At 41.4% G+C, this 18,037-nt stretch overlaps 1 protein-coding gene across 4 annotated transcripts in view; it reads right to left on the bottom strand.

The window, feature by feature from the left end:
* Positions 1-598: 598 nt before the first annotated feature.
* CTNNB1 (catenin beta 1) overlaps positions 599-18,037 on the bottom strand; it is a 43,720-nt gene continuing 26,281 nt past the window's right edge. Inside the window, exons 2-16 of one of the 4 annotated variants that reach the window (XM_068558974.1) lie at positions 15,884-15,944; positions 15,217-15,444; positions 14,755-15,008; positions 14,385-14,623; positions 14,095-14,296; positions 12,804-12,948; positions 9,484-9,587; positions 9,066-9,404; positions 8,629-8,787; positions 7,005-7,124; positions 6,221-6,371; positions 6,011-6,132; positions 4,855-4,915; positions 3,585-3,805; positions 599-2,431 (exon numbers count right to left, since the gene is read on the bottom strand). In XM_068558974.1, the coding sequence (XP_068415075.1) occupies positions 3,597-3,805; positions 4,855-4,915; positions 6,011-6,132; positions 6,221-6,371; positions 7,005-7,124; positions 8,629-8,787; positions 9,066-9,404; positions 9,484-9,587; positions 12,804-12,948; positions 14,095-14,296; positions 14,385-14,623; positions 14,755-15,008; positions 15,217-15,444; positions 15,884-15,896 (2,346 nt within the window). In that variant the 5' untranslated portion in view covers positions 15,897-15,944 and the 3' untranslated portion in view covers positions 599-2,431; positions 3,585-3,596. Of the gene's footprint in view, positions 2,432-2,508; positions 3,806-4,854; positions 4,916-6,010; positions 6,133-6,220; positions 6,372-7,004; positions 7,125-8,628; positions 8,788-9,065; positions 9,405-9,483; positions 9,588-12,803; positions 12,949-14,094; positions 14,297-14,384; positions 14,624-14,754; positions 15,009-15,216; positions 15,445-15,883; positions 15,945-18,037 lie in introns of those variants that run through there. The other 3 variants (XM_068558973.1, XM_068558972.1, XM_068558971.1) reach the window with 3 other exon arrangements.

Here is an 18,037-nt window from a genome sequence, read left to right as displayed (position 1 = left end):
GTAGAAATAAATCTCTCTGATAAATGGACTTAGGCAGGGGCTGAGGTAGGAGCCTCAGGAGGGAACTGGTAGGGAAGGGGGAGGCAAGAAGCTACAAAAGCCCAAAGAGCCTTGGTCGCTGGGGAGACCTGTCTGGAGTGGGGTGGGGACAAGACTCACTGAGTTTCAGGAGGCTTTGGCCCCAACAGCCTCAAGCTTCCAGGAGGCCGAGGGAGGGAAGTGGCAACAAGCAAGCAGCCTTGGCCCAGAATAAGGACCAGGGCGGTGTGGAATCTTGGATGTGACCTGGAAGAAGGCTGGCCTTTTACACCTGGCCTCTGGCCTCTCAGAGGCTCGACGCTGAGGTGGCAGAGGAGGCTGGTCACCTCCCTCTAGATTACTCGTGAGGTGGGGAGGTGGAGTGGACACCACACAGGACGTTGATGAATAAGAAAAAGGAAGCACTACCTTTTCAGCCCCCTGCCCCCATTATTTTCTAATTGCATTTGATGGGTGTTCACTCAAGCAAGGCAAGGCAGTTAGATTCTCACCTACTAGAACAAAACAACTGCAGTGGAGCAACTCAGCTCTCTGCTGGTTTATAAACCATACGGCACGATTCGGATCTTCTGTTTTTATTACACTAATCAAGACAACGTATTTATCTCAAGATCTTTCACTGCCAAGGAGTCCAATAACCAGGTCAAAGCCTCATGTCTAGAACACCTCATCCAACGTGGAAAAGCTTCATTTTTCAGCTCATTGGTGGTCACCGCAATGGGATCAAATGTCCTATGCACCTCCATCCCCAGGTAACCACTCTTCTGTTTTTTTGTGGTAATCTAATAATTTTCTTGCTTTTTAGTTTTACTATCTCTGGATGATTTCCTCAAAACAGTTTGCCTTTCTTTTTGCAGTCCTACAGCATGCATTTGTGACTTGCTTTTGTTCAGTATCATATTTGAGATACACCCATACTATTGTGTTGAAGCTGTAGTCTTTTACTGCATTGCGGCCATTCTCTTGCAAATTATTGGACACGTGGGCTTCCAGTGAGGGCTTTTGATATTTTGTTGATCATGGATTTTTTTCCTGCATTAATTTCAGTTTTATCCAAATGGCTACCTAACTGTTCTACACTTTTACTAAAAAGTCCCTCTTTTTCACACTGACCTCCAATGCTACCTTTAAAGTGTCTATTGTCTTCATCTTATTCTGTTCACTTAGTGTATACTTCGACACACGTGCCAATAAGTTGTTAATTTAACTACCTCTAGCTTTACAGTCAGGCCTTGACAGCTGATAGAACAAGTCCTCCTATCATCTTATTCTTCACCAGTGTCTTTGCCGTTCTTGGCTCTTTGTCCTTCTAAGTACATTGCAGAACTACCTTGCTGAATCAGATTAACCTTCATATAAAGTTTTTACACGGAACTTCAAAACTATAATGATTTTAGGCAAAGCCCTGAAATGTTTTCTGGTTTTAAAAAAAAACACCCCGCTGTGGTTCTTTATGTTAAAAGCTGAACTCACTGAAGATCTTCACTCTGACCAGTAGCTGTAACTTACTAATAGTTCATGCAACGCTGCCTTGCTTCTTTGTGTCATGCACTGGAGGCACAACTGCCCCTCACCAGGTACACAAATGTTTCCTCTCCAATCCCAATTACATCTTAGACCACAGGGAAGAATTTATAAAGCTTTCTCAAAGGGTCCTCATCCAACAAAAAGGTACTGAATACATGCTTTTAAATACACAGCAAATCACAAACAGCCCTCCCTAAGCACAAGACACTTCCATGCTTTTTAAAGCCCCAAACACAAGTTCTAACAAAACAGGTCTACTGACTCTGCCCTCAGGGATGAACTAATAAGCTTGTCAGACCTACCACCAGGATGACAGGCTCACCTGGCAGAGAGCATGGAAGAAGGCCCATTCTAGTTCGCTCTGATTATGTTCAGATAAACATCGGCAGGTAAACCATCTCAACTATCAGTTCAAAGTGGAGTTGAAGGAATTCCCTGCTCCAAATGAGTCACACTTCTGTGAAGGTGCTTGAAGTCCAAATCCAGGTGAGTAATTCTCCATTATTACCTTAAAGGAATGAAACCATGTGATGGAGTCTGGGGTGGGGGATGCCTATTGGGCTACACAGAACAAAACTGAAAGGCAAAGGACTAGATGCCTTTGGTCACGTGGGCAGGATTATACATATGGCTGCAGCCAGGATGAAGGAGTCTTGGCCATAGGCTCTAAGCCCAGAGTCCTTCAGTTGGAGACGGTGGACTCACCTCTTCTTACACAAGCTCAGAATCAACGTTCAAGGCTGAAACACTTTTGGTGCAATTTAACCCAGGGCCAAGTGCTAAAGAAACTTGGCAAACAAACAATTCCGTCTACTAGCAGTAAGGCTCTTTCCATCATTACAACTTAAGTTTATTCAGCTTCACCCTGAGGAAGACACATAGTGAAATAATTTATTACCCTCGCAAACCACTAAGTGACAAGGAAAAAAAAGTGACACAATCGAATGAATTAAAAGTTTAATTCTGAACCATTTTTATAACCGCATTTTCTCTTGAAGCATTGTATCACAGCAGGTTACAACAACTTTGGGATAAAAGGCAACTGGTAAACTGTCCAAAACAAGGTTCCAAATAATACCTCTTACTGATTTACCCTACCCATACATATCCCAAATAAAGTTTTTGATCAAAAACATGAAATAGATCCACCTGCTTATTTTAAGCATATTAAAAAGGAAACTAATTGGACCATTTCTATTTGTCTATTTTATACAAAAAGGCTACACAATGTTACACTTTATTCAGATTACAATTAGAGTGATTATGAATTAGTGTTCTACACCATTACTCAATTCTTAAAAATTAGAAATTGCTGTAGCAGTATTCACTATAACTTAACACTACGAGAGACTTAAAAAACTAACAGTTACTGCAAAAAAAAGAAAAAAAGAAAAAAAAAAGAGCTACTTCAAAGCAAGCAAAGTCAGTACCATTACAGATATTTAAAAAAAAATTTTAACAAGCAAGGCTAGAGTTTGATAAATTCCATCTTGTGATCCATTCTTGTGCATTCTTCACTTCTTGAGTCACTCCCAAAATCCATTTGTATTGTTACTCCTCGACCAAAAAGGACCAGAACAAAAAGTTTACTTCAATTGTTCCCATAGGAAACTCAGCTTGGTTAGTGTGTCAGGCACTTTCTGAGATACCAGCCCACCCCTCGAGCCCTCTCAGCAACTCTACAGGCCAATCACAATGCAAGTTCAGACAATACAGCTGTATAAAGAGAGAAAGGCTGCTATTAATGTTTAAAACAGCAAATGTTACTCATTTGAGTATTAAGTTGCAAAAGCTGTGGCAAAAAACATTAAAGTTAATAACTTCCACACGTGACCACGTGACAAACCAGAAATCTGAGAACATTCACATGTTCCAAGACATCTCCTTTCAACGTATCTTTTTTTGTGGCAGATTTACAAATAGGCCTAAACCACTCCCACCCTACCAACCAAGTCTTTCTGAAGTTTTGTAGGCAGAGTAAAAGTATTTTACCCAAACTGGCTTTTTTAACTTCTTACCTAAAGGATGGTTTACAGGTCAGTATCAAACCAGGCCAGCTGATTGCTGTCACCTGGAGGCAGCCCATCCATGAGGTCCTGGGCGTGCCCCAGGTCTGGCAGCCCATCAACTGGATAGTCAGCACCAGGGTGGTGGCCGCCCATCTCATGCTCCATCATGGGGTCCATACCCAAGGCATCCTGGCCGTAGCCACCAGAGTGAAAAGAACGATAGCTGGGATCTAGGAGAGTCAGGGGTAGCAACGGAGTGGGTAAGGGAGAGAGAGAGAAGACATAAAAGTGAACACTAAGGTTAGGGACATCCAAGGGCAGCAAGCTTGTCAGAAAGCGCTGCTTTCTAACCTCTTCAACTTCCAGCTTTCTTCAGCTAAGTGCCAGTGCCAGGCCACCCATGAGGCTACACAAAGTCTGTTTCCACCAAAGGCAGACCAGCAGGTTCTAGTCGTGGACATGCGGCATTTACCCCAGGCAGGGACAGGCTCCTGAGCGGGGAGCAGCAGCAAGCAATCTACTGTGTGTGACACCTAGGCATCAAGCAGTCATGGCAGGAGGTGAAGGCGATAACAAGGAGGTCTGGCAATTGTAATCTATTTGTTAGAAAGTCCAGGCGACACCCACAGAAGTACAAAGAAAATGGGCCAGTTTCCAGTGAAACCTTTATATGTTTGTTTTATATTAAGGGTTAACATTTATATGTACCTGTCAAGGTAAGAAGCTTATAAGCTCTAGTGGTTTATTAACTAGGAAAAACCAGGTTAAGATTATAAATTTAAGATGAATAGTTACAGCTGTTAGTGGTCTACCCCTAATTATGCTCCATTCGCCACTACCCAGATTTGAATTGTATTTTTAGAGTTTTCTGAAAAGCTAACTATGTAAATACCCATCCCAGATCTGAGCTTGGGGACAGAAGTTTCCATACTCTCACTTCCTGGGTGGGCTGCAGACACAGGTATTATGGGTTCTCTGAACAAAAAAAACTGAATGAGAAGCCAGGCGACTTGTAACATCCTGCACTGTACTGCAGAGGCCTAGCAGTAGTGACACATATTTATTGGTGTGATCCTACTGCTTGCTCAGTGTGTGGCTCAGAATTCCCTGTGCTCCAATAAAGATACTGTTGCTGACTCTAGAATTTAAGAACTGCCTTTAATTGCTACCACTACTTTCCTGCCAACACTGGTTTCCCAGATGAGCAAACCAGCTCTTTTGATAAAGCTTTGGACCTTTAGCTTGATCTGGAGATAATCAAGAAATGTGAGACACATACCATCCTGGCGATATCCAAGGGGTTCTCCCTGGGCACCGATATCAAGTCCAAGATCAGCAGTCTAGATAAACAGGTACAAGGCAAAGAAGCAAAATGAAAATTCTCAGCTCAAAGCATACTGTCTAATATTTTGAAAACATACTTATTTTCAGATTATGAAAAGAATAAAGAACTCAAACATTATAGAAGTACTTAGAAAATGCAGAATTACTTTGAAACACAGATGCATACAATACAGAAATACTTCAAACTCTACCCTTCAAAGATACCTAGAGATACCTAGAGAAACATGTTTTCCCATTGCACACAGTATTAACAATACTGATTTATTCTTTCCACAAGGATATATTATTAAGTACTTACTACGTGCCAGGCACTGTTCCTGGTGCTAGAAATGTAACAAACAGGAAACAAAACAGGCAAAGTGTCTACCCCCAAAAGGAGTTGCTGACAGGTCATGGTATATGAAAAGACACTTAGAGCCTGCGCATTAGAAGAACGAAGTTGCCACTAACTGTGAGAGGACAGGTCTGGAGAAAGGGAGTGGGTGAGGAAGGTCAGAGCTCAAGCCGGAACGTGTTAAGATTGCCTATTAAACAGCCAACTAACATACTACTCACTGTTTGGCAGTTTGCTTTATTTTTTTTCCACCTAACGATATATAGGATCTCTCTCCAGTCATTCAACAAAAACAACTGACTTTATGACTATGTACCATAATTGAAAAAACTTTCAGGGTGGTTCTACTGTTTCAATGAACAAACTGTACTGAGGACAAATACTGAACAAATTAATAGAAATTCAAGTAGAAAAGTAGGTGAAAAATTGAGCATTTTTTAAGAAGTACTGATAAACTGACCTCCAACAGTGGTTAATAGACTGCCTCTTTCCTAACAACCTTTTGAAAAATGTTCTTTAATCTGCTACCTTTTTCATCTGTCTCCCTTAGAAATTCTAACTTGTTTGTTCTGAACAGGCTGTTTAAAGCTGTAGTTTTTCCTCACAGCAGTTGCTAAAAGAGTGTAAAGAATGAATATGCAAGCCAAGGACAAAGTCAGTGCAAATGAACACGTACTGAGTGGTTTGAGAGGAAACCACAAACCTCCTTATACCTGCTCTAGCAAACAGCCAAATTAAACGTGCTCACGCTGCCTACCTCATTCCAAGCCATTGGCTCTGTTCTGAAGAGAGAACTGGTCAGCTCAACCGAAAGCCGCTTCTTATAATCCTGTGGCTTGTCCTCAGACATTCGGAACAAAACAGCAGCTGCATATGTTGCTGGAAGAAGGATGGAATAAAGGTCCTTGAGGAGAAGCTGAGGCGTCACTGTACACAAGCTAAAGGCTCTGGTTCCTTTCCTACTTACCCACACCTTCATTCCTAGAATGAAGTAATTCTGTCAGAGGAGCTGTGGCTCCCTCAGCTTCAATAGCTTCTGCAGCCTCCTTGTCCTGAGCAAGTTCACAGAGGACCCCTGCAGCTACTCTTTGGATATTTTCAATGGGAGAATAAAGCAGCTAAGGAGAAAACATACACCCAAAACCTAATTAAATCTAAAGTTAAAACATGGCAAGCACCCCACTGCAGTGTAAACATTCCCAATTCCCAATTCCGAGTGTAAGCGGTATCTGTACTGCTTGTATTAGATCACATGCTCTACGTTTATGTGCTTGAGTGATGCTCAGGAGCAATGGTTTTCTAGAGCAGTTTTAGCTACGAACCTTTTCGTCAGAGTTTTATTCAAGCTAAAACTTGGAAGACCCAGAGGTGGCTGGAGGCCTGTGCTCTGGCAGCCCAGACCAGCTTTCGTCCCTTCACAACTGAGCAACCCTAAAAGTGGAGTAGGAAGTCTCCTTCGTTTCTTGAGGTTCTAGTCCCAGTGTTTCTCCTTCTACTGCCCAAGAAAACCGAAGGGAATTCTCATAAATGTATTCACCTGAAAGGACACGACACACTGAGATTCTATTTTTTATACTCTGAACAGGAAGCACGGGCAGTACTGCCATTTAGAAATGGTGATAGCAGATGAAAAATTAAATGCTGCTGCCCCTATTTTCGTCTCTAATTTCCTGATACTTTGCTTATCTTTAAAATCCTGAAATTTTTACTGACACACAGAATCTAGAACACCTCACTTAAAAGCAACATACCTGCACAAACAATGGAATGGTATTTAGGCCTCTGATAACAATTCGGTTGTGAACATCCCGAGCTAGGATGTGAAGGGCTCCAGTACAACCTTCAACTATTTCTTCCATGCGGACCCCCTCCTACCAAAAGAAATATGGTTAATAAATAGGGCATTGTCCTCTCTAAAGTTTATATACTTGAAAGGCTTTCTGTTCTGAGTAGCAATTACTAGATTAGTTATTCACACTATAAACCCAAAGTTCCCCAGAATTTGCAATTAATTAGTTCAGGAATGAAGGTGGACTCCATTCAGTTGAATGTCACTTTCTGAAAGTGGCCTCTTGTCAGCACTAATTCCAAGCAGCACCCCTCCCCCATCACGGTACTGCGCACAGCAAAGCACAGCTTCAATATACCTCTGCATCCCAAAGATAACTTTCTTACAGTCAGGGCACCAATCACTCTGGGTAAAGGGATACATAAAGAAAAGATACACAAAGATGGGAAAGTAACGTGCAGACTATGTCAGTGTTTTCTTTCAGATGCTCCCTCTATCTTTGTACATCTATGTGTATTTGGTGAAAACTTAGCAAAGTTTTATCACCAACTGCTAAAATTCTACTGAGCTGCCGGTAGAAAATCCACTCACCTCCTCCAAGACTATTCAACTGATAGCCTATATGGGAGAAGGAAGTTAGCTTTTGCAAAATATAACTACAATCTGCTTTCCCTCTATCTGAGTTTTTAAAAAGGTCATAATTCTGCTACTTGCAGCAGCTTTTATATTCAACTTCATTTTTATAAGGACACAAAAGCTCCTTTCTTCCTAGAGAGGAGATTTTAAAAGGTACCCTTTGCATTCCATTAAGCCACCTCATGGAGACAGGCCAACACCAAAAGTAATGAATAGAGAAAGGCAAAGCCTCCTAATGAGTGCATCCATATCACAACTAGCAATCAGAGTCTCAAGATCTGTTCTGGTAAAGTCTTGTTCTCTAAAGTAACCTGATTAAATAAGAGAGAATCTTTGAACGTCTGAGTCTTAAAACACATTCTGAGGAATCAGAAGTGTCTTTAGATACTTGTAATGAAGCTAGTTTTAAGACTGCAAACTTGACATCAAAGTTTCAGGCTAGGATTATAGGTAAAGATCCCAGAAATGCTACTACTTAGTCTTGTAATTTGTTGGCATTCGTTAAGTCCAGGGAAATAGTTTAAACCACTCTTGGAAGAGCTAGTAAAAGGTACGTTAAACATTTATAGGTAGAACTGCAGTGGGGGATAAGAGACTCTGAAATCAGACAGACTTGGATTCAAATTATGGCTCTGCTACTTCCTAAGGATGTGAACCTTTTGTATGGATTAAATGAGACCCCCAAAGCAGTAAATCACACTCCACACCCCCTTCGTACGATTGAGGAGGCAACGATGTGAAGGACATGTCAAAGGACATACCACTCGGGGCCACATTACTCCTTATCTTCTATGCAGCCACGGAGACATGTCAGATTTTTTTAGTCAATAGCAAGCAGCCCTTCAGGCAGGCAGGAGAATGGAGGGAGCCAATGACCTCAGTAGTTCAGGATCTTATGGATTTTTGCATTCCTTTTAAATAGCCAGGTGTCACTATTAAGATTTACCTACCACAAACTGCTGCTGTGTCCCACCCATAGATGTACGGCGCTGGGTATCCTGATGTGCACGAACCAGCAACTGAACTAGTCGTGGAATGGCACCCTGCTCACGCAAAGGTGCGTGATTTGCGGGACAAAGGGCAAGATTTCGGATCAATCCAACGGTAGCCTGCAGAAAAGAAGGAAGAGTAAAGAACTGGCAAACAACTCAACAAAACCATTTTCTTAGCCTAAAATTCCTAACACACTACATCTATCACAATCACTTGAAAGTAAAACTGACTACAGAAACACTTCAAAACCTCACCTCCATCCCAGACATATTTCCTATTTACTAAAGAATACAACTCCTACTTATCAATCCCTGGTGCCTAGACAGCCATCTAATAATAGTCAGAGGTAGTTCATTTTCAATTCTGCAACCTTCTACTTTCACTGACAATTTACCTTGATCAGAGGCCAATGGGATGGTGGATGTAGGAGTTTAACCACAACTGGCAGTCCATAGTGAAGGCGAACAGCATTCTGGGCCATCTCAGCTTCCTGGTGTCGGCTGGTCAGATGACGAAGAGCACAGATGGCAGGCTCAGTGATATCCTCCCTGTCACCAGCACGAAGGACAGTACGCACAAGAGCCTCTATACCACCCACTTGGCACACCATCATCTTGTTCTTGTAATTATTGCAAGTGAGATTAGAAAGAATTCCAGCTGCGCAGGTGACCACATTTATATCATCTGAGCCCAGAAGCTGAACAAGGGTCCCAAGAAGACCTTCCATCCCTTCCTATGGAGATGAAAACAGACGCTCAGGACATATTCAGCTTGACTCTTTTCATTAAGGCACCGGTTTACTCGGAATTTACCTGTTTAGTTGCAGCATCTGAAAGATTCCTCAGAGTCCAAAGACAATTCTGAACAAGACGTTGACTTGGATCTGTCAGGTGAAGTCCTAAAGCTTGCATTCCACCTAAAAAGATTAAAAAATATCTAAGGCGATGGCTATTAGCTCACAAGTCGTATCAGTACAAAGTGTCTTCTCTAGTCTTAGAACGTGTCCCTCTTTATTGCCAAAGCTTATCCCCTCCATCTAAGTCCTTTATTTCCTTTCATTTTCTACAATGCTGCTCAGTTTCCCTTTCTTTTCCAGTTCATCTCACCTAGTGACAACTTCTGTCAAATATCTATTGTTCCTTCCCTGTGTGGAAAAAGCCTGCATTCTCTCCACAGTCCCCCTGTAGGTAATATTCCTATTACTTATTTCCTTTCATCCAATTATTTCAAAAATATTTAATACCAGGCCCTGTTTTGAGTTGGAGCTATACCAGTGAGCAGAACAGTCTAAAATTCCTACCTTCACAGAGCTCATGGTCTACGTGGAGGCAGACAAGAAACAAATACACAATTAGTAAACTAAAACTATACAGTGTGTCAAATGGTGTTCAGTGCTACAGAAAACATAACACAAGACAAAAGGAGGGGGCTACATTTTTAAGTAGGGTAATTAGGTCACCTAAGTGTGAAGGTGACATCTGAGCAAAGACCTGAAGGAGTTATGTAAACTCATGGGGTGAGGACAATCCAAAAAGAAGGCACCAGAACGCTTAATGTCTGGGACTGTATAAAAGACACTGACTTCAAAAGATGTGCTTCAAAGATTCACAACCTTCCATCATTTAGAACCCTAATGAAGGACGTTTACACTGGCAGAGGAGTCTAAATGGAAGCTCAATTCCCCACACACTGGCTTAACTTCACCATCTCTCTCCTACTGACATCACTTCTAAATGCAGTGGGATGTACTTTCCCTTGTCTCCTTGTTTATCTTTTCAGGTCTGCTTTATTTCCTCAATTAGGTTAGGTCTACTTGCTGTAATTCTCACGGCACCCTGTACTTCTCCCTTCACAGCATTTATCACAACTATAATTTAGCCTACCACCCCTACAGTAAGACAAGATCATCCCTATCTGGTTCGTTCCTCATAGCAGCTCCAGCTGCTAACAGGGTGCACAAGGCTGATGCTACTTCCCTGGTGGTCCAGTGGCTAAGACTACGTGCTCCCTATGCAGGGGGCCCAGGTTTGACCCCTGGTCAGGGAACTAGATCCCACATGCCACAACTAAGAGTTCACATGCCACAACTAAAGACCCCGCATGCCGCAACTAAAAGATCCCTGACACAGCAACGAAGATCCCACGTGCCGCAACTAAGACCTGGCGCAGCCAAATAAATAAATAAATTTTTTTTTTAAAAAGTAAAATTATATACAGAAAAAAAAAAAGACTTGATTCCCCTCTAGATCTCATTCCCTCCCTCCACTGTAATTATTAACTCTAAGAGAGTGGATCTTAGTTCCAGATGCCTCTCAGAATAGCCTGAGAGACTTAAGCACACACACATTCTGATTCAGCATGCCCAGGGTAAAAGTCCGGTGCAGATGGCTTAGAGGCACCCCTGCCTCTTCCCTGTAGCCCTTACCCACATACACTAAGAGGGCAACTCCCAAATCTCTATCCCAGCCCAGTCTTCCCCTGCATTCCAGTAGCATACGTTGCCAGCTACCTTTAGTCACTCTGAATATGTCAACTCAAATAACATTCATCCTTTGCTATGTATTTTTAATGTCTAATGACATCATTCCTAGAAGCCTATAACACATCCCAGTGGCCTGGTCTGCTTGCCTTTGGTCATTCGAACTGTCATACGATGCTAGTATTAATATTCCCAACACCTCACTGTGATGCTGTGCCACTGCTCAACAGCCATCAATAGCTTCTCATTGTAAGATAAAGACCAGGGACTTCCCTGGTGGCGCAGTGGTTATGCAGGGGACACGGGTTCAAGCCCTGGTCCTGGAAGATCCCACATGCCGTACAGCAACTAAGCCTGTGCGCCACAACTACTGAGCCTGTGCTCTAGAGCCCGTGAGCTACAACTACTGAGCCCTTGTACCACAACTGCTGAAGCCCACGCGCCTAAAGCCCGTGCTCCGCAACAAGAGAAGCTACCACGATGAGAAGTCCGCGCACCGCAAGGACGAGTAGCCCACGCTCGCCGCAACTAGAGAAAGCCCGCGCACAGCAACAAAGACCCAACACAGCCAAAAATTAATTAATTAATTAATTAATTAATTAATTAATTAATTAAAAAAAAGGAAAGATAAAGACCAAATGCTTTAGCATAACCTTCAGGAGCCCTTTAGGATTTGGATCCCACCTAATATTTCAAATTGACCTAAGCATTCTACACCTGTGTTTCCAAAGCTGGAATAAAGCATGAATAAACATCTTCCAGGGACCTAGAAACTCCTGCACAATATAGCCCTGCCTGGCTGTAGCTCATTACCCTCATCCTGAGCTATTCATCCCATCACTCACTAGGTTCTAGTTACACAGACTTTCTCTTCAGCACCTAGAACTCAACAATTTCTTTCCTACCTTCAGGACCATCTGGAAGGCACTTAATCCTTCTCATACAGATAACACCTTCTCATTCTGCAATTTCATTTAACATCCCCCTCTCAGGGAAGCCCCTTCCCTCCCCATTAATTCTGTATCACTATTTGCTTGCTGTTCATTTCTCTTGTAACGTTCATTCCAATATGTGATCACTCCATCTTTCTGCATATTTTTGTCACCCTCACCACCTGTAAGAATAAATACAGGGACCATACCTATTTTGTTATCCATTGTATACCATGTGCTTATTACAGTGCTTGAAACACAGGGGCTGAATATTTTCAGAATGAACAAATGAGCATCAGAATAACCTAGGGAACTTCTAAAAATCAAGATTCCTAGGCCTCCAGTCCCATACATTTCCAGCTACCTACTGACTCTCTTGTCACTTCAACACTCCAGGGATTCTGATTAAATAAGTCTAAAAATCTGTATTTTTTGCACGCATTCCAGGTATTTCTGGAATAGCTGTTATCAAGCCAAGTATCAGCCATCATTTTTGATGGGTAATATGAACACTGCCTAAACTAGGCTTGAATAGCACCAAAGAAGGTGTCAAGCAGAACATATACTTTGTCTGAATGCAACTTTGGCTTCAAACGGAAATAGGACCATCTACTTTCAGTCTGTTAAGGTCAGTTCTATCACCCTTTTCCTAAGAAAGGTAATCTAATTAGAACTACACGTGCTGCAAACATGAGAACCCAGAATAGACAAGTATACTTACCAGCTTCGACAATAGCCGGCTTATTACTAGAGCAGACAGACAGCACCTTCAGTACTCTGCTTGTGGTCCACAGTAGTTTCTCATAGGTGTAGGTCCTCATTATATTCACTAAAGCTTGAGGTCCACCACTAGCCAAAATGATCAGCTGGAAAGATGTGTATGTATTGTTAGTCATGGAATCTTGATCAAATGCCTGAGAAAAGCTACTATTACCAACCTATTTTATTACACAAGAATTTCAGCCAGCTTAATGACTTAAATATATTCCTGGTCGTCATTAGCTAGACCCCCATACTGGGGCCCTATTTAACCCCTCCTTCTACAACATTTCACTCAAATTCATGCACCCCAGTCCTCCCAAAAATATATAAACTCTGGCCCAATTTTCTTCTTCCCACACTGATCATAGTAAAAGGAAAAACAAAAACAACCAAAAACCGTGTTGGTATGAAACAGTAATGCCCAGATACACAAGTTACATCAAAGCCGAAGTGTTGAGTGAAAATGTGAACCAGAATGGGCACTTAAAAACTCTTAATGATCTAGCTCTTTGCTTTTCCTAATCATATCTCATATCCACCTCAAAAAGAGACAGCATAAAGTAGTCATTCTTGCCCTTTACTCCCCCGCACACCCCCACCTCCTGACTCTACCCCGATCTTCTGAAAACACATCTCATCACTTCACGCCTCTGCTAAAAACTGTTTCCCATTATCCTTTTAACATGTTCCCCTAAGCCCTGCAGGATCTGCCCTATCTCAACAGTCTCACCTCACACACTTCCTCTTCCTTACTCTTTGCATTTCTTGAATTTCCAAATCTTGCCCTGCTCCTCCCTCAGCAGAACTGTCAAAGATGCCATTTCCTCTCCCTAACCTTCATTCACCTTTAATCAATCCCTTCTTATCCTTAAGAGCTAAACTCAACTATCACTTTCTCCAGGAAATCTGCTTGAACCCTCAAAAGAGGGTCTGGTTCATTTACATGCTCTCATAGCCCCTTTACTTCCTCCTAACACATGAATTAAATAGTAATTAGGGTATTATTTCAGTGTCTCTCTTCCACCCAAGAATGAAAGCTTTAAGAGAAGCTTGCGTGCTATATCCCTATCACCTAGCATAGTGCATTACACACTGACAACTCAAATATTTAAAGAAACAGAGATGTCCAACTTTTCTAGGATACATACAAAGGGTGAGGCATACAATGAATTTGCCAAAATCCATAGAAGGACATGACATTGGGGGTCTCCCATGCTCCATGACAACCACGTTCAATACAATTCTTTTACCTTGCTTTCTTGATTGCCATAAGCTAAAATCTGAAGGCAGTCTGTTGTAATAGCCAAGAATTTAACATTTGTTTTGTTGAGCAAGGCAACCATTTTCTGCAGCCCGCCAGCTAAACGCACTGCCATTTTAGCTCCTTCCTGATGCAATAAAAGGTTGTGGAGAGTTGTAATGGCATAAAACAATACAGAATCCACTGGTGAACTGGGAAGAAGAAAAAAGTCTCATCAGAAATGTTGTGATTGCACTCTTCTCCTTCTGAGCTTGGAGCATTCTGACCATGTTTTCTTACCCAAGCATCTTCACCAGGGCAGGAATGCCCCCAGACTTAAAGATGGCCAGCAAGCCCTCACGATGATGGGAAAGATTGTGCAAGGTCCCAGCAGTACAGCGAGCCGTTTCCACATCATTTGTATTCTGCATGGTGCGTACAATAGCAGACACCATCTGAGGAGAACGCATGATGGCGTGTCTGGAAGCTTCCTTTTTAGAAAGCTGATGGACCATAACTGCAGCCTTATTAACCACCACCTATAATGTACAGGAATTAAGAGACGTCATTTTCCAGTTTTCAAATACTGATACTGGGTAGATATTATAAGACTACTTCCTTGGGAGTTTCCTTCAAAGCAGATTAAAAAGCTAGCCATGTCACTACTTACCTGGTCTTCATCATTTAGCAGTTTTGTCAATTCAGGGATTGCACGTGTGGCAAGTTCTGCGTCATCTTGATAGTTAATCAAATTTACAACTGCATGTTTCAGCATCTGTGATGGTTCAGCCAGACGCTGGACATTAGTGGGATGAGCGGCATCAAACTGTGTAGATGGGATCTGCATGCCCTCATCTAAGGTCTCAGGGAACATAGCAGCTCGTACCCTCTGAGCTCGAGTCATTGCATACTGTCCATCGATATCTGCAAAAGGTAAATTCAACACTCACTATCCATAGCTCAGCATTCACCGAGTATTTGCTATCCGAAACAGTCAAGGTGATATTGCAATCACTCCCTTCTCTTTACCACACCATTTTTATTTAAGCTATTATACACTAACTTTTATTAGAATAACTATTTAGTTCTCAAAACTGCATTCTGACTTTCAGTAAGGCAATAATACTCTTACCAGCTACTTGTTCTTGAGTGAAGGACTGAGAAAATCCCTGCTCCCACTCATACAGGACTTGGGTGGTATCCACATCCTCTTCCTCAGGATTGCCTTTACCACTCAGAGAAGGAGCTGTGGTAGTGGCACCAGAATGGATTCCAGAGTCCAGGTAAGATTGTTGCTGCCAGTGACTAACAGCTGCTTTTCTGTCTGGCTCCATGGCCATGTCCAGCTCCATCAAGTCAGCTATAAAAATCAAACAGCATTAGTATTACTACCAGAGAAACGTTACCTTAATTTGAAAATAAAAATCTATGATATGACTCACTGAAATCTTTTTAGAAATAGTCAAGTCTGAAAGACAGCCAAGGATAACAGAATGATGGCCAGGATCAGCTCAGTGATGAAAAATCTGTACTCTTAGAAGACCACCTAACAGTTACTCACTGAATCAGTGAAGAATGGTACTGCATCCAGGCTCCAGAAGCAGTCATCCAGACTAGATTCCTGCTGGTGGCTTGTTTGCTATTTCACCAAGCCATTAGGAGGAGTGAGCAGAAAATGGAGCAAAAGGTAGCCTGACAAGTAAGCAGGGAGAGAGGAAAGCAGGGGAATCTGAGCCAGACTGGGTTAATGGCAATGAAGCAGAGCCCCAATTCAGTAACTAAAGACTTATGATACAAACCTTGGGTAGCCATTGTCCACGCAAGATTTTCAAAACCGTAGTATGGTGTACTTCAGAGACCCTAAAAGAGTTAATCAAAGTCATTAGGATTTTAAATTGTTTGATTTTAATACTCGTAAGTCACTAGGATGGCCTGTCAAACATCATGGACGACCTCCACAAAAAGCCCCAAGTCGTCTTTCACCGTGTGATAGAGTGAAACACAGACCTCATGGTCTCCTCCAAACACTTCAACCACAGCTCTATCATTGCCAAACTTCTAAGTGAAAACTTCTCTTTAACAAGCACCTCTTTTCAGGAGAAATATAAATTACAGATACACAGGATGTCAAAAAAGCAAAATTACTGAAGATGACAGAGCATAAGCACTCTACTAATGAAAGCCAGGGAGGGGAAAAAGCTATTCAAAATCAACTCCTCCTTGAGTTCCAAAAGTCCTCTCCTCTCCCTTTTTAATTTCTTTCACTGCAAAATTCATAGGTCTTCTTTGGGCAACAGAGGTCCAGTGGGATTTTAAAAACACCAAATTAAAAAAAAAAACAAACAAACACCAAATGTTCATTTAACGGGTCAATTGTTACTGTTTTCTTTTCTGATATAATACAATGCCATCTAAAATACCTTCGTAAGGTATTTTATGTGTGGTGACTGGATCAGAACAGTAGATTTCAGATTTTGTACTAAGAAGTAAAATTACTTCTCAAAGTTTGCAACACAAATTAAAAGCACCTTTTTTAGTCAAACTTTTCTAAGTTCAATTTTATAGCAATGATTTATTATAAATACAAGTGACTGCTTTGATCAGTGTAAAAATCACTCACGTATATATTAAAAAATCTTAGCATCTAATTTATGTCTGCATTTTGGCATTTTTGTGTAATACTCAGGAAAACACTGAATTACACAGGGAGCTATTTGCAAATGAGACCAGTTTAAGGGCTTATGGTCTCTAGATATTCCTAATAACAAAACTTCCTTTATTACATAGTCTGCCCCAAACAAGTTCCTCTTGCACTACAAATTAAAAATTAGATGTAAATTACCAATGTGGACTAAGATATTTAAGTGTGAACTGTGTTTTCTATCAGTGTCCAAAAAAGTTTAAATGTGTTTAACATAATGCAGTTGGAAACTGTACTCTAAAAGTCCTATCTTCTCTATGTAAAGGAAGCATGTGTAGATTATTCCTGGATTTGCTCTTCCAAAACTAGATTTTTATAACCACAAAGATCACTTGACACCTAAAGCTGACAAGAGATGTGGACACAGTTGTTTTATCGTCCACAGTAGGAACAACTGACGATTTACTTACAAGGCAAAGTGAAGGACAGAAAATAACAAAGGTGATTCCTGTCAACAAGAAACCTGTATTTTAAAATCATGTACTAAGTAGGATTATGTGTTTATTGTTTTGATTCAATAGGATGGGAGGGGGTGTGTAGAAACCTGCACTTCTAATGAACATTCTAAGGATGCAGAAAGTGATCTGCAGACCATATGTTGAGAAATACTATGCTGGAAGAAACCCAGGTTCTCTGTCCACTGATGGCTGTATTTTAGTTCGTATCTTTTGCCTATCTTTGAGACTGGCTATTTAACTATTTCTCCACCCCTCTGAAAAATGGGTTCCCCTCTCCAGCTCCCAATATATTTCCAGGGAAGGGGACTTAAAACATGTTTTACACTGAGCTTCTCCTCTGGCCAATGCCACAGGGCTCAGAAACCAACTAGTCACATCTACAGGTGCAGCTGTTTAAGAAGTGCTTTGATGTATCTGGCATCAAGAAAAAAAAATATTTATAGTGTTTTTTTCCTTGTTGAGACGAAGGCAAAACATATTAGCCATATTACTGGGTAAAATCTACTTATGTGGGCTGACCTAGCAACTTGACCATGATTATAATGATTTTATGGAAAAAAGCAAGTTCATGTTCCAAACTTATAATATCTATTTGCATGTTGGGGACGTCTTAGTACTGTTATTTTTTTATAGCACTTTCAAACTTACGCAACATACATAAAAATTATTCTTGCTCTTCATGGCAACCCTCTGAAGTGAGGGAGGCCAAGTGTCAATCAGCAAGTAAAGAAGTAAAAAGTAGGAATGAAAATGGGGATCTACATAAGCAGCAGTATATACCAACTCACCCCTAC

This window comes from Eschrichtius robustus, chromosome 12 (assembly GCF_028021215.1).
Source record: "Eschrichtius robustus isolate mEscRob2 chromosome 12, mEscRob2.pri, whole genome shotgun sequence".
Classification (NCBI taxonomy): Eukaryota; Metazoa; Chordata; class Mammalia; order Artiodactyla; family Eschrichtiidae; genus Eschrichtius; species Eschrichtius robustus.
This window is presented reverse-complemented; position numbering and strand designations above follow the sequence as displayed.